Source organism: Aedes aegypti, chromosome 1, assembly GCF_002204515.2.
Source record: "Aedes aegypti strain LVP_AGWG chromosome 1, AaegL5.0 Primary Assembly, whole genome shotgun sequence".
Taxonomy (NCBI): Eukaryota; Metazoa; Arthropoda; class Insecta; order Diptera; family Culicidae; genus Aedes; species Aedes aegypti.
In genome coordinates this window covers 262,169,757-262,187,606 of record NC_035107.1, presented here as the reverse complement: position 1 = coordinate 262,187,606, position 17,850 = coordinate 262,169,757, and the positions used below count along the sequence as shown (strand labels likewise).

General features: G+C 41.2%; 1 protein-coding gene across 2 annotated transcripts in view; it reads left to right on the top strand.

Annotated features, from left to right (window-relative positions):
• The window catches only part of LOC5576735, a 175,930-nt gene that overhangs the window by 112,886 nt on the left and 45,194 nt on the right, over positions 1-17,850 (top strand). For both annotated transcript variants that reach the window (XM_021837689.1, XM_021837690.1), the window contains one exon: positions 9,139-9,310. In XM_021837689.1, coding sequence (XP_021693381.1) covers positions 9,139-9,310 — 172 coding nt within the window. The remainder of the gene's footprint in view (positions 1-9,138; positions 9,311-17,850) is intronic.

Below are 17,850 nucleotides of genomic sequence, written 5' to 3'. Positions count from 1 at the left end.
GTAAGCTCGTGGGTCATTACTCTCCTCCGTACAACGATAAATATCGTCCTAAACACGTTTTTCAATAATTCCCAGCATTTGCAGGTCCTTTTCGAGCACTATCTCATGTAGAGAACTACGCGCCTTACCAGTGTCTTGAACATAGAACACTTAATAAAGAAGTAAAGTTTACCAGACTACAATGCCTACAATACCTACTACAATAAGCACGACTTCCAGCAACAATACATTTTCGAAATTATTTGCTGCAATTGGTATTCGAGGTACCCAGAACTTATCTCCGTCGATCGATAAAATTATACCAATGAAAGCTCTCGATTCTTCAAGGTAACAAATACTTTCATCTGGACCTTAACGTTTCAGCCTGGTTAGCAACCGCATGAAATGTTCTTCTGATAAGGTCACCGTTGTCAGCGAAACAGATGAAATGACTGGATTGATTGAAAATCAAATTCTGGCGCAATGTTGAACCGGAGCCTTGAAAGCGTTGTCGAAGTCCTTTGCATATTTGAAACAAGTACGATAACGCATCCGATATCTTAACACGGCACTGCGATTGTGAGAGTGAACACGTCTCCCTCATTCTACCTCTGCGCAATAATGGCGTTCATCAAAGTGCTGCATCCACCTTTCAATAACCTCACGTTGGTGCGCCATTCTAATCATTGCACATTTCGGCTCGGCACAAAGCCTTTTCGTTATTTTCTAATAGATATTACGCGCTTCTTCAGAACGATACAGCTGTTCTCTTTGCAAACCACCTTCTTTAGGAAGTGCTTTTTATCTCGAAACAGAAGGGTTTGTCTTCCACGAACCTAAATGCTCCTTGTGTTGATCTGGAAAAGCACTTTATAGACTTCGTTGAGAATTTTGATCGGACAATAATTCTTACATTCTAATATGACTCCCTCCTTCCACTTCTCCGGTAGCTGTTCTGTATCCCAGATCATGCACACTTAAATCAGAATGCCGATCTCAGCTGTGCAAATCTCGGTTAAAGTTCGTTTGCTGACATCTCAGCAAAAGTGACGTTTGATGTCAGCGGCACCCACAGGTGCTGCTATAAATACACTTGATTTTTTGCTGACACCTCAGCTAAAACTCAGTTGCTGACTGCTCGGCTGTGCGGATCTCGGCAAAAGAATGAAAATTAGCCGAGCTCAACTGAGTGTGTGTAAATCGATCGGGCCCATCCTAATAAGTTCCGCTTCAATACCATCCTTCCCAGCTGCTTTGTTGCACTTGAACTATTTGATAGAAGGCTTAAACATACTTATTGTGGAAGTTAGCACATCTTCTTCATCCACCGTACTGATGAGGTCATTCCTCATGTTGCCTTGATGTTCTACTGCTGACAAATTATCTTATTGACAAAATATCTAATTGGTCAGTCACAGAGCTCGACCATCTTCGATTTACAGTAAATTTTGCACATGTTTTCGATATGCTAGAATACGTGTTTTCCATAGAAAAATCGATCATTTTAACTCAAAATTAAATTTTGAAAATGGCCTATAAGTTTTTGCATGCAATATATTTGAATAATAAACTGTTGATTTTAGAGAAAAATGCTCCACGAAGAAAATAGAGCGAACCATTTGTATTATAAAAAAAGTACTCTGGAAAATATTTTACTTTTTTTAATGAAAAATTCAAAACTAAAACTTGAATTTTGAATGACACGAAAACACCATTTCATTTTTTTTTTTTTCAAATTGTCATCATAAAATCTCAATATGAAACAGATGTTTTGGACAAAGTTTCATGATGGAGAAATTCTAAATAAAAAAGTTTTTAAAATAAGAATCTTTAAATCATTCTCAACTATAATGATTCTCATGGTCACTTATCAAAAAGTAGTAATTTTTGAATTATATCAAGTTCAATGCAAAATATGATTATTTAAATAATAAAATAGGCCAGTTATATTAAGTAGATGAAAAAAAAAATGAATTTAGTACTATACCATTTCATTCGGTTTTTTCATCTACTTATAGGTATTCTACTAAACGGCTTGAAGATTTATTATCAGTTATATTAGTTAATCGCGATTCTCCAAATAAAACAATACGTTTTACGAATAGGCCATATTCAACTCCACTTACTTATATTTTGTGATGGAGAATCGCGAATAACTAATGAAAATGGCCAATGTTATTATTTAATTGATAGTTTTTGCATTAAACTTGATTTTATTTGAAAACAGCTACTTTTAGAGAAGTGATCATGATAATCATAATGGTTAAAGATGATACTGAAATTCTTTTTGTATCATCAGAAAGTATTTATTTAGACAAAAAATCAAAATTTTGAAATCGATCAAAAGTTGTTTTTGAAAATACTGTTTTATTAAACATTTCACCATCATGAAACTTTGTCCAAAACATCTGTTTCCTATCAAGATTCTATGGTCAAAATAAAAAAAAAATGAATGTTTGTGTAATATAAAATTTAAATTTTAGTTTTGAATTTGTCATGAAAAAAATTAAATATTTTTCAGTGTATATTCTTTTCTAATAGTCGAAATGGTTCACTACAACTTTTTCATACATCATTTTTCTCTAAAATCATTAGTGACGGAGATAGATTTTTTTCAAATAAATTGCATGCACAAACTTATAAGCCATTTTCAAAAGTTATTCTTGAGTCAAAATGATCGATTTTTCTATGGAAAACAAGCATACCAAATACATGTGCAAAATTCAATCGAAATCAAAAATTATCGAGCGCAAGTTTTAATTTTTCGTCTCATTCTGGATGGAATTTGTCTTCTGCGTTATTATGTTGTTCATCGTAGTGCTGCTTCCACCTTTCAATCACTTCACATTCATCGGTTGCCAGAATTTTCGTCAAGCGACTTCGAAAGCCAAGCCACGTGTTTGTTAAATTTGTTTTCTACGTAACATGTACACTAACAGTTCAAAAAGTTTCCTATCATAGATTCAAATCCTACTACGCGAATTAGTTTTTCGAAGTATGGCTCCAAGCAATCCTTCAGAAATTTGTCAAGAAAATGTCTTTGGATTCACGTAGAGATTTTTTTAGGATTGATTTCAATTTTTGATCGGGTTACGTTGGCACTAGGCATAAAGTTTATGATATTAATTCTAACATGTATTGCAAGTAAGTTTTGCCGTATTCCTCTCTATATTTCTATGAGTTTCACAAATAGTACATCTAATTTCTCAATAGATACCTTTGAATATTACCTCTTGAATTTCTTCAGGACTAACACTCAGAATTCCACCATGATTTTTTCAGGGATACAGTTAATGTTTATTTCAGGAATCAATATAAAATTATTTCAAAACTTTATAATTTTTCCATACATTTTCAACAATTCTATCAAAATTTCTGCTATCGAACACTTTTGGGGGAATTTCTTTAGGGAAAAGCATATAAGGATTTTTCCAAATGTTATTTCAGGGATATCATTAGAAAAAATGAAAAAAAAAATTGATACATTTTTCCGATTTTTTTTCCAGAATTCTTTTAGAATTATCACCAACAACTATACCAAAAACAATAATTACTCCTTGATTATCAACATTTCTACAGAGATTTATATAAGATCCACTATGTAGGAATCAAATACTTGTTTTATCGAGCAACGGACTCATGTTCCGTAACCGGTCGTTTGAGAACGTCGCGACCCATTGGAAGCCCACACAATAGAAACCTCAGCCAGCGCAGTTGCTGGCTAGTGTAGTGTGCTATTCCTATATCTAAAAAACAATGCGCTCTCGGGCTAGGCATTGGATATATATAGAAAGCGTTGTGTTTGGATGGGCATCTAATTCTTCCGAAAGAGGTGCACTTTGGGAAAAAGGACCACGTGATTATTGAGCTGAAATCGAATTCAGGTTAACTTCTGCGTTCATGAGTCCTCTCATGGCGTAGTGGTAACGCGCCCCAACTAGAGATCGGGGAGTCGTGAGTTCGATTCTCACTGAGAAGACGTGTAACTTTTTCGCAAATCTTCACATCAATATGCCCATCTAATCCAATTGCAAATTATATGTAATGTTTAGCTTTTCGGTAGTTGTTAGATATATGATAATTCTTTAGGGTTATTTTCCAATGTAAAATGTATGAACTTCATACAATTATTGTGGCGTGATAAAATCGAAAAGAAAACCTTTATTAAACCAAGAGTGTTATAATAAAGCGATATTAAAACGAGCAGTGATAAAATCGAGAAACTACTGTACTGTACGGAATGTTTGAAATCTTTATATATTTTTTTAATGAACTTTTGTAGCATTCATTAAAATAACCCCTAGTTTGCAACCTTTGTTAGAGAAGCCTTTCTGAAGAAATTGTTCGGATAATATCTTAGAATGGCTCAACATACATTACTGGAAAATCTCTGTTTTTAGAATCCCTTCCTATGACAATGTTAGAGATGTTTTCAGGAGATGTTCCGAGGAGTGTTCAGGGCAGGCTTTCCAAATGTACAGCCTCAACACTACAGCAGCCAAAAATACCGAACCGACAATCGCTGTGCGTTTTCACTGCCGCTTGCTACTGTACGTTTCGCATCAAACATGGATCGTAATGACAACCAGACACACACCTGAATGTTGGCTGTATTGGAACAGTAACTGCCTAACGAACTCAGCTGACAGCATCCGAGATCATGCCGGCCGTAGCGAACCGAACAGGCTGTTTTACATTACAGCCACCAAAGAGTCGTAACAGTCTTCGGCTACTCGAGCCTGCTGTCGCGAGAATGCTGTCGTGGGCTGTCATGGAGCTTGAGATGCACGCTAAACATTTTCACACTTAAATCAGAATGCCGATCTCAGCTGTGCAAATCTCGGTTAAAGTTCGTTTGCTGACATCTCAGCAAAAGTGACGTTTGATGTCAGCGGCACCCACAGGTGCTGCTATAAATACACTTGATTTTTTGCTGACACCTCAGCTAAAACTCAGTTGCTGACTGCTCGGCTGTGCGGATCTCGGCAAAAGAATGAAAATTAGCCGAGCTCAACTGAGTGTGTACACATAAGATTACAATATTGTACACATGTGTGGATATGAACGTTATTTGAATAGTATGATTTAAAAAGCATTAATAATATGATTAAGTCCAACACTATGTTCATCTGGAGAGTGCATAATCTAGTGAATGCATAGCAAACGTTTTGAAGATTCAAAAAAATATGTGTGCATATTCATTTTGTCAGTACGACGCTCGGGTATACGAGACATGTTATAAATGAGCAACCTAGCTTGTCATCGGCAAACGAACGCACTACCAGCAATGTGATCCAACTGCCGTGTGTTGTACAAGATGGCATCGTTGCATGTCGCATGACCATCTCATAGTAGGCTATCATGAATAGTTCTTTCACAAGGCTGTCGTGGGAAGCAGTTGATGACAGCCGTCGAAATAATATCGTGAAGCGGTACATTTCGGAAGCCTGGCTCAGAATCAACTTCTAAAATAATATTGCTGTGTGCGTTTGAAGTTCAAATTTCAAATGCGAAAACACCAAACGCGGTAAGATTGTCTCACAATAAATGCGATTTCAAGGATAGATTTTTCTTGCTAGGTCGGCGGTGATTTATATAACAAATCTAGTGAAATCCAAGTGATCGCATGCCCGCTGAGGACTGCCGGTCTTATAAGAGTTTTTTACATGGTGCATTTGGTGCGGCGGTCGTGGAGGTATTAAGCACGGTTCAACTTCATTTGACCCCTCAAATTCAAGTAGCGCAATGAATGTACATAATATTGTTGTAATGGGAAGTAACGACTATTCACTCAATGAGAAAATTGATTTATCGCAGTAACCATCGGCATGTCAGTGAATATAATACCTCCACTATTGGTACACTGTTCCTTTAGTTGCGGTATATTTTAAATTTGTGTTCCTATAGTTGCGGTATCCATTGGTTTCTTATGGGATCCTACATTATAGGAACACTGTACCGCAACTATTGGTACAAGTGAGAAAAGTTTAAGCAGTTTTTGTGATATTTCATCAATTTTGAAGCTATTTGAACAATGTTTTCAGCTATTTCGTGTATCAAGAAGCCAAAACGGCGATTGGCGGTGTCGGATCTGCAGCTAATTCACTAAAATCAGTGTAAATGGCACTACCGCAACTATAGGAACACCCACAACTAATGGATCACTTACCCTAGACGAATTCGTCGATGAACCTCTTGCCGCCAACCTTCATCGTTGCTCTAATCAATCTTGCCAGCTTCCCGGGAAAGCTGTTCTCGTTCATGATCTTCCATAGCTCTACACGGTCAATACTGTCGTGTGCAGCCTTGTGATAGATGAAAAGGTATTACGTGGGGACCTGGTATTCATGGTATTTCTGGTTCGTTGTCTAGTGGCCTTCGTCGATGAAACCGCTTGATAACTTCCCACGAATTTGTTTACTATAGGGGACATACGACGCGACAGAAGATTGTCTGGGAAACCAGTTTGTAGGCGACGTTCCAGATAGTGATTGAATACTTGTAGATGTTTTGATCAATTGACAATACTTTACCTTTCGGGTAAATGGCGTTGGATAAGTGTTGTATTCGATTAATTGGTTTCCAGGTTCATATCTTTCAGGTATCTTGTTTTCAGTTAACATTATAGAATCCCCTCCAGTAGCCAGTAACTGTTCATTCGGATCATTACTGAATCTCCAAATCAAGAAAGTCAGGTTTAGCCTAGGGTTTGACCAAAAATTGATAGCTCCCACAACAGCTTACCCCGGTGCTCCAATGAACCTATCGACGACACACGACTGCTGTCAGTTGGACATCATCGCCCTCAACTATCGCAACTTTCTGTGCACTAATCGTCCATCCATGACTAACACCTGCGAGCAATGCATGAACGGAAGCAGGGAAGGAAGTAACGAAGATGTTCACCGTGTGTCTCACCTCTTTACTAACAACTATCTGGGAAGTGAAGTTTTTACTAACACGCATAGTCCAAGTGGAGAGTTTCACTTTGGATCACTCATTTGGAAACGACACCTAATCGGGAGGGACGGTGGAATCGACGTCCATAGGCGCGGAGATTGAGGGTACAATTAATAAGCCACCGCTGCTGTTGGCAAGCCTTAATGCACCATTTTTATTAATACCGATCACAATAATAACCGATCTGATCATCATCCTCATTACAGCTGAGCTGAGATGCGTGTTGGTTCCATTTCCCCCTACTCTCGCCAAACAGGTGATGGGACGGTGAGGAACGGAGTTTTGACGAGAAGGGGGAAGATGGACAGCACACCTCCCCATATACACTAAGGTGCGGCTTATTTTTTGAAATTTTTCAAGATCAAAACTTGATAAGTTCAAAATTCTATAAAAAAGAAACCTTAAAATTTGAGACAAAAATATTAAGATTTCTAGGTAACGCAAATAACTTGCAGGTGAATTTGTATTACAAAATATGACCTTCAGTTAAGTTCACTTAACTTTGTTTTTAAACCAAATTTGAGTTCATGTCTCTTGATAGGTTTTTGTGAAATAACTAAATCAAAACTACTTTGAAACTATGCAGGGGAACTTATGTATTTTCGGCCGTTTTGTTCTCTTCGTCCTATATACTATAATCTTTGCATAAATTAAATTTTAAATGGAATGATGCTAAAAAATCTAAATAAAAACTATGTTATTTGAGTTTTACTGGCGGTCATATTTTGAAACTAGAACACTTGCGTCACTTATAAATATTACTAACTTTGGGTCAAAATCTATGATTTCTGTTTAGATTTGATTAGAATTTAGTAGAGCTTACAAACTTTTGATTTTGAGAACTTTCGGAGAAATAAGTCACACCCTACAATACACACACCACGCATTCATTGCTGCTTCTGTTTGGTTTGATTTCCCGTGCTTTTTAATCCAATCTATATAATTATGATCCACTTCCATGTCCACCACTGCGGAGAAGAAAGCCACTCTCGATGTTTGACTTATTAATTCAACGATGTATGCAGTGAACATTGGGTTTGCGGACTTGTTCCTAGATAATTAGAAACTATCATCGTGAGTGGAATAAAGATTAAAGGACGGGTGTATTTGGAAAACGGATGATCGATGATTTGTCAGATTATCAGTAATTAAAAATGTACATCAAAAGTTCAATTTTTGCAATTGATTCGAATCTTTAGACAGCACTGATCCCACTGTTCACGCATATCCCCAATTAGGCATTTCACGGCAAAATCCTTTCTCTTTCGCTCTTTAACAAAACTTGAAAACAATGGTGCCAATACCTGTCAACTTTGACAGGTACTGGCACCGTTGTTTTCAGAGTTCTCGAAGGAGGGAAAGAGAGCGATTTTCTGATGACGTCACCCGTGCAATAGCCTGGGACACGGTTGTATAAAAAATTTAGATTCTCGCTTCAGTCCCTTTTTTGAATTGCATTTAGGTCCCATAACAACTGTGCAAAATTTCAGCTCGATCGGTGAAACTATATTTTAGCGCCAGCCGTTCTAAGTTTGTATGGGATTTACTATGGGAAAACATACTTTTGCAAAGAAAAATCGCCAGAGGACGCCCATTGTCCTCTATAAAAATTCTGAACACAGATCCCGATAGGTATTTCTACAATCTAGCAATCCAATGCTTGTGAAAAAACTTATTAAGCATATATTATTTGGAAATTTTGCCCGATTTTGTCATTATTGTTATTCCTTTACGTATTAATCACCGTCACTTTGCCAATAGGTTTTCATTGAATAACTTTTTTCACAAGTGTCGGATTGTTTCGCGGTCTTCGGCAATATTCTTCATCGTTAAAATACCTATTGAGGTCTCTATTCGGAATTTTTATAAAGGTCAATGAGCGACCTCTGGCGATTTTTCTTTGCAAAAGCAAGTTTTTTCATAGTAAATCCCTTACAAACTTTGAACGGCTGGCGCTAAAATATAGTTTCTCCGATCGAGCTGAAATTTTGCACAGTTATTATGGGACCCAAATACAATCCAAAAAGTGGACTGGAGCGAGAATCTAAAATTTGTCCCACACTACCGTGCAATGGGCAATTGAGAATGGCTTTCTTGTTTCCGGAATCCACCCATGGAAAACCACGAAGCAGTTTCAGCAGTCTCCAACCAAAACGAATTCTAACTCTCATCCACTTTTACCACTCCCCTACCACTTAGAATCGTTATTCCCAAACCCGTTTACGGCCCACCACCCTCCGCTTACGGACCATCGGCCCATGGCTATCCAGCGTCGGCTCTGAAACGGACACCGACCGGCGCGGCCAGTTCTATTGCAGCCGCGTACGTTTCAGCCCCATCCGGATCAACGGCGGCAGTGGAAGAACAGCTGGTAAGTAACAATTCAAGCAACTAATTAGGGTAGATGTACCAATAATGGCTATAACACCAATTTTGGCAACAGCGGGCCATAGGCGCCAACTTTGGGGTAGGAGGTCACAGAATTTTTAGCTCCTTCATTAGTTTAACTCTTGGCATCCCCAATAATTTTGGCAAAAAAGTATTATTTTGAAGCACCAAACTATGACAATCAACAAGAGGATGATGTGCTTAATAGACAGATATTAAGCTTTGATCAGTGTGAAATTTCTCCAGTCAAAATATTGATACAAGCCGATGCCAAACCATTTTTTCCTGATACGGCTTTCGCATTGTGCAATTAGATTTTTATAAATCATGATCGTTTATTGGAAATAATGCAATTCAAATATTACTTACCGTCACCTATATTCGTCATAATGATTTTCATTTCGGTCGCTATCAGTTTTGATTCGTCTCACAACTAGCGGCTCATTGTGCTAAAATAAATGATCAAAATACAACACTTCAATCTTACAATAAATTTTCTTACTAGAATATCTAGATATACGTACCCTCCATTCCTTCAGCATGATGATATATATGAATTTCCTTCAAAATTCATTGGCGCCAGTAAAATGCAGCCCAAATATAATTTCGATTCATATTACGGACACTGAAGGCTTTAGTGATGTAATACTAATCCAAAACCATAAAAATTGAATCGTTCTGTGGATCCTTGGCATAACCAGGCGTTGCAAATACTTTAATTTCTAGTGGTGGGTAGACATTAGGACTTAGCATCTTGAATTGACTTTCATAAATAGAAATGTGGCCTCTTCATTTTTTATTCCAGACACAACCACACTTTTGCTTCATATTGTGGACACTATGATTCTAATTACATACAGCTTTTGAAAATCACATTTGGAATAGTCAAATCATTGATTGAACTTACAATGCCTTTACAAAGAAGTCAAAACTAGTTAAGCATTCTAAATCTTCATGAATTGTTATAGAAAATGTTCATTAACATCTTTCAGATTGGAAGCTTTTATACGGGCAAATCTTGAAATGTTTCGAGTGAAATCTTTCCCATACAAAGTAGAGTGTCCGGAATTTGAAATATTATGCTGAGCATCACGCACACATTAATGCGCACAAGTTATTTTTTCTCAGTCCGATTGTTTGACATTTTGTTTATGCTCTAAATTGGGGGTAGTTGGGGCAATTTGGCCAATGGGGTGGAATGAGCACCCTTTGAAAACTGCATAAATTCTTGAAATTTCAACTGAAATAACATGTAACCCCAAAGCTAATTAGGAAATGAAACAAAAGGCATGTTATAAGTCAGTGTTCAAAACTCATAGAAAAAGAAATAAATGATCTTCGAAAAAACTGCTTGTATTGCCCCGAATGGTTCTTTTAATTTTCATCATTTCTGAATGATGATGTTTGACTGTTACAGTGATACCTCCATGAGTCGATGTTCCATGACTCGATATCGACTCATGGAACCGTAGTAGAAACAAAATTTCATGGTTACTATGATGGTCCCTTGAAACAGCTTTCCAAAGGATTGCGGTTCGATGACTCGATATTTCCATGAGTCGATGGTCCCTTCAATATCGACTCATGGAGGTTTCACTGTAGAATGTTCTTAATATCTTCTTGCATGGAGTGTTTATAAATACTAATAACTTTCAAGTGTGTTATCAAAATAATTAAATTTTTAGATTATATGAGATTATTTTGCAATCAAAAATGGGGTGCTCATTAGACTGATGCAAATTTTGAAGTTTTTGCTCCCCTATGCTTAAACGATGCCAATTATGATGAAAATGATCCTCCCAAAATTTGAAGAGATTCGGAAGAAATTTGGTTGTGCACACGCTGTTTGAAGTTTATATGGAAATTACTATGGAAAAGGCAAACCTTTTGTGTTCAATCCACTAACTGCTAGTCATAATAATCTATGGAAAAGTGAACACACTCATCACATGTGAAAACCTCCCAGCTACAACTTTGCCGAAGACCACATTTCGATGGGACGTAAGGATAATTTGTTATTATTGATAACAAAGTCTAAATCATGCTGAGATGATCATTCAATTACATTCAGAGCAACACTGCTTTTTTGCTGTAGAACATAGTAGTCTGGATTACTTTGATCTATTCTTCCCGCCAGGAGCACCACTGTTGCCTGCCGAACAGTTGGTGAAGCATGTTACATGCAAACCAACTTTATGATGATGAATAACAATTTATCCTGACATTCAATCAAAAAGTGGTCTTCGGCAAAGTTGTAGCTGGGAGGATTTCACATTAGAAGAATTTGTTCACTTTCCCATAAAACATTATGGCGGAGAGATAGAGAGCTGATTACAAAAGATTGGCGTTTTCCATTGTAATCTCCATATAAACTTCAAATGGCGTGTGCACAGTCAAATTTCTTCCGAATCATTTCAAACTTTGGGAGGATGCTATTTACCATAAGTAAAATCGTTTGAGCATAGGGGAGCAAACATTTCAAAATTTGCATCACTCTAGTGCTCATATCACCCCATCAGTAAAAAAATCGACTCGAAAATTAAAATTTTTGAAAAATCAATTACTCATCCGCAAGCTTTATAAGACAAAGGAAATCATGGGGATCTAGTGTATTCTTCTAAAAATTGTTGGAAATCATGCTAACATTTGAAAAACTCGTTATATTTTAAGCACTTTTATCGACTTTTCCTTAAGGTGGTCAAACTGCCCCACTTTTATCTATATGTGATCGTTTAAAGACTTTTTCAAAGTTTCGTGAACTACATAAGTTTTACGGCATTTGATTGAAATGAATCCTTCAGTGAAGATATACGAAGCTTTTCCATAGTATAAATGAGTGCCCGGTGAAGTAAGTAACACAAAGGGGCGGGAAGGAAAATGAATTATAATGGTGCGTAACTCAGTCGATCGGTAATCAGATACGTCATCGTCATACAATTTGGATGAAAAAGTGCATTGAATTGAAATTATTTATCGAAATTCAGCAGTTTTATTGCATGTTTGGTGTACAAGTGGACAAACCATAACTCCTTTCACAAAATTACCCTTGTATATGCACTAGTGGAATATTTTATGTTAGTCCAGTTTGAATCAGACGTCTAACAAAGGAATCTTGTGAAGGCTTTTTTTTCCTTCTTAGCAATGGGGGGATGATCTGCTCAACAGACTCCGGACCAAGGTCCGGGAGTGTGGCGTTGGGAACTATTTACTACATGCAAGCAGTAAACAGAACTACATCCCCGACCCACTAAACCATTCCCATTGCCGCCAAACCCTTCGTCTATCCAAGACCACCAAGAAGGCATTGCTTCGGAGAGGGGCTATTGCACATCGCAACCTCAAGGTTAGCTGCGTAGCCATGCAGCAACGATCATCGATTACACGCTTAGGGGGGTCCACCAAGGTAGCTTTCCTTCGCTTTGCCAGCTTCCCAGGTGGTCCTCACCTCCCATTGTCCGCTGAAGGCGGGCAGGGTCAGCCACAACGCCCGCGCCCAGCTGCACCACAGGTATCAAGAACTGTTGGCTCCACAATTTGACCTACTGAAGGCTCAGTCCCTATCAGCTAGCATCAGCTGGGAATGCTGACGAAGGGGCCTCCACCTGCCCCGAACAACCAAAGGCTCGTATCCAACCCAGTAGGCCGGCGCCACGACAGCAACGATACAAGGATGTTCTCCCCGCGGCCACTTAATCGCTGTAAGGGTCGATTTCGACCGTAGGGCACCGGTATGACCTACGTAGCCGACTGCGAACCCTTGGACCACCTGTTGTTTAGCGTCTGCACTAGCCACTCCTCGAGTCCACTCGCCACCTCCTTTGTAGTTCCAAGACGATGTGGGTGATAGCCGATGAAACGGCATTCCAGCCAAGCTCGTCTTCTCACATCCCCTGAACCAGATTGTCTGGAGTCGTGTCCCCATCGCATGTGGCAAACATGCGGTCATGCATTGTGCGGAAACGCGGGCACACGAACAAAACGTGTTCCGCCGTTTCCTCTAAACCTGCACAAACTGGACATTCGGGAGAACCCGCATGACCGAAACGGTGTAGATACTGTCTAAAGCAACCATGACCCGAAAGGACCTGTGTCAGGTGGAATGTTAGCTCCCCATGGCGCCTATTGACCAGATATCTACCCTCGGAATCAACCTGTGAGTCCACACTCCCTTGGTGGAACTGTCCCACGCACGCTGCCATTTGACCATAGAGGCCAGTCTGGCAGTCCTGCGTATGCCTCTTGTGCCGTGCCTTTCGAAGCACTCTATGTTCTCCATGATAAGGATACCAATAGGCACCATACCGGTGATGACGCAGAGTGCATCGTGTGACACGGTACGGTACGCACTCGCAACCCTTAGGAATATCCTATAAGTACTCTCTAGCTTGCTACGGTAGCCGCGGAACTTAAAGCCGTGCCCCAAGCCGGGCCACCATACCTCAGTATGGACGAGGCGACGCTGGCCAGAAGCTTACGCTTACTGGCGTACACCGCAGAGCTATTGGACATCATCCGGGACTGTGCCACAATAGCTGTGGAGGCTCTCTTGCAGGCATAATCAACGTGGCTACCGAAGGTAAGCTTATCGTCGATCATCACCCCCAAGTGTTTGACGGAGCGCTTCGAAGTGATCGTGCAGTCGCCTACACTGATCACCGCTTGCTGCACCGACTTTCGGTTGTTGACAACAACCGCCTCAGTTTTGTGGTGAGCCAATTCCAGTTTCCTGGAGCTTCTCCACAATTGCGATCGAGTCGGCTGCAGTCAATTCCACTTCTTCGATCGATTCACCGTAGACCTCCAGCGTAATATCGTCGGCAAAGCCAACGATGACCACACCCGCCGGGAATTTTAATCTCAACACCTCGTCGTACATGACATTCCATAACACCGGACCCAGGATGGAACCTTGCGGGACTCCTGATGTTATGTGAAAGCACTTCCGACCCACCTCTGTGTCATAGACTAATACCCGATTTTGGAAGTAACTTCCGAGAATCTTGTCCAGGTACTCGGGTATCCCCAGACGCAGGAGCGCATCAGGAATAGCCGCCCAACTGGCAATATTAAATGCATTCCTTACATCCAGAGTCACTACTGCGCAGTAGCGAATACCCCTCCTCTTACGCTGGAGTGCTATCTCAGCGGTTTTCTTAACCGTCAGAATAGCGTCTACGGTGGACCTCCCTTTCCGGAAGCCGAACTGGTTGCTTGAGAGAACATTTACACCCTCGGTGTACCTCAACAGTCTGTTGAGGATGATCTTCTCGAGCACCTTCCCCACCGTGTCAATCAAGCATATTGGTCTATACGCCGACGGGTCACTGGGTGGTTTCCCCGCCTTTGGCAATAGTACCAGGCTCTGCCTCTTCCACGCACCTGGATATACTCCCTCGTCCAGGCATCTCTGCATAGCCGATCTGAACATCCCGGGAACCTCCAAGATTGCAACTTTGAGGGCCAGGTTTGGAACTCCGTCCGGACCTGGTGCCTGGTGTTCGCAATCGCTTCCCGAGCAGAAGAAAATAACTACTGAATACCAAATTGAGGTATTCCATACCAGACAATTTCCAATACTTACAACCTGAATGAGGTATGAATGAGCCTTGCATAAGAGGTAAAATACCTCAAATAATACCTTATGCATATTCTACAAATACCAAGCTGATAACTAGTTCAGGTATTGTAATACCTAAATAATACTTGATGGATTTTCATATAAAAGTGAAATTTTTCAATACCTCCAGCAGTCCTCAATAGCTATCGAATACCAAAATGAAGTATTTTTAATTGTTTTTCAAACACCATTATAACACCAAAATGAGGTATTGAGAACTGAATAGTACCTAATTATGGTATGATACCAAAATATGGTATGCAATAGTTATTGGGGAGTTATTTGTTCCTCCTCGGGTTGAGTCCACCAGTACGTCGGTGGTCTGCCATTCCTAGGGTGGACTTGCCTAGGCATGGTCGCATCGCATGCACGCGAGAGCACCGCTACCAGTTCGTCCCCGCTTAGGCCGAGTAGGTTACACTCACGGCGGAGCGCCTCTCTAAGTTCTTTGTCATTGAAGTACGATGTCTTCCACCTACGAGGGCTTGGCCTTGACCTAGCCGCTTCCTCTATTCGCTGCCTGCTGTTGTTGTAGTCGATACTGTAGCGAACCGCCAGGTGGTCGCTTTCGGCTAAAGGTACTTTTGGTACCAACATTAGCCAGATCGACATCTAGCACGGTCAGTGCCTCTAGCAGGATTTGACCCCGCTGGTTCGTTATACGGCTTCCCCATTCCACGGCCCAAGAATTGCAGTCACCTGCTATTACTACTGGCCTTCGCCCTGTAAGCACGGTTGCATACAGTCCAGCATCTGCGTGAACCGCTCGGTCGACCAACTCGGAGGCGCATAGCAGCTACAGAAGAGGACCCCGTTTACCTTGGCGATCGTAAGTAGTAGACACCAACTCCTGGAGGGGGTATTTACCCGTAGTCCATATCGCTGCCATTTTTCCGGATCCATTCACGCCCCAGTTGCCGTTACAGGCGGGTACTCGGTATGGGTCCGATATGATGGCGATATCCATCCCCACTCAGCAACTGCCTGATGCAGCAATTGCTGAACTGCGTCACAGTGGTTCAGGTTCATTTATGGCTCTTTTGAAGGTCGGGCACCTTGACCCTCCCGTTGGATGCTTGTTATTCACGGACTTCCCGGAACAAATCAAGCACTTGGGAGAGTTCTTGCAGCCTAGTGCCTTATGACCTTCCTCACCACTTCGCCTACACAACTTGGTCCAATCAGGGCCTTTACAGCCCCAGGACTTGTGTCCTGGTTCCCTACACCTGGAGCAGATCACCGGTTGCTCGTACATGGTCAATGAGCATACTGACCAACCCACCTTGATCTTTCCTACCTTAGCGGACTTATTAGCGTCCGCCACAGGTAGCTGTACTAAGGCCACCTGAGTTCCTGCCGGACCTTTCCGTAGCCGAACGGCAGCGGTGAGCACCTGTACCTTGCACTGTTGCCGCAGTGCCGTGACGAGCTCTTCTGCGTCAGTGATCTCGTCAAGGTTCATCACCTTCAGAGTCACTGCCTGCGTTAGAGCTCTCACCTCGACACCCTCGCCAAGGACCTCTTCCGCCAAGCTTTTGTAAGTGGCGCCCTTGCGCTCCTTGTCGCGCTTATTTCACCTGTACGAGTGCGTCTGACACTGCGTACGTCGGCTCCTAGATCTGCGAGCTTCGCATCACTGCGCATCGCCTTCAAGACTTCCGAGTACTTGGACTCTTCCGTCTTGATGATGATCGCATCACCCTTTTCGCGCTTGACACCTACCCTTCTACCTTTCTTAGGCCTGGTATCCCTACGCTCCTGAACTTCGTGCTTCTTGTTCCTCTTCTTTCGCTCTACGGTTGTCCAGGGGGCGTCGTCCCCCTGATCCGCCCTAGCCTGTAGTGTTTGAAGACCTCTCAATGGTCGCAACCCCCTGTTCCTATCAATCCGTGAGGGCCCACCCTTCTCGGCTTTCCGGGACGCCTGGCTGGGGTCCGATTTTCCGGAACTTCTGCCGACTTTCTGGGTTAATATCCGCCTGGCCTTGCGAGCGCCGCTGGGTAGCTCCTCGCACTTTTAGGGCTACCCGCAAAAACGAAGGGCTCCGTCTGGGTAGACTTTGGCACCTTCAATTCCACGGGTTCTGCCGCTGCCACTGTCGCCATGGGTTCAGCATGGTTCAGCTTGGCCGCTAACATCGACTTACGAAGTCTCAACAGGGCCTGCTTGAGGTCCTTGCTGATGTTGGACTTTGAGGACGCAAAGTCAATGATGGATTCAAGCTGCTGTGCAGCCACTTCCATCGCAGAGAGCCCCTCTCTACTTTTATTGATGGCCCTCAACAACCACGCTCCATCCATAACCTCACCCGATACGTTAGTCGGGGATGAAATATGGTGTCCAGCACATGCACTACGTGCGCTGCTGCCTCCTCCTGCTTCCACTCTCCTCAACGGAGACCTAGCTAACCCACTTATTACGAAGGGGTTCGCTTTCCTATTATTCCCTATTACCCCATTATACACGAACTATTCCAAACAGTTTCTATCAATTGTTGTGCCAAAACTGAAGCACCTTTCAATGCTTCAATATCCTGAAATCTTTCATTATATTTTCAGGTATGAATTTGTTTAGAAAGCTTGATATTCACTATCTGCAGCTTCATTTGAATCCGATAATCGATAATTCGACAATCCTGTTGGTAACCATAAGATCTGCTGAATCATTTCCATTCAACAAATTCATCTTAAGTTTTTTTTTAAAACGTTCCAAAAAAAGTATAACGGGCATAATAACATGATGCAAGCAATGCGTATACTTCTAACGTATTTATGTACGGATATAAACCATCCTTGGTGCTGAGAAGATGATAGTCAGAATCAGCCTTATTGTAATACGTTCCTTGATCGACCTGAGAACTTCGCCATCAGAAACTTTACTAAACTTACGAACAATTTATAATGAAG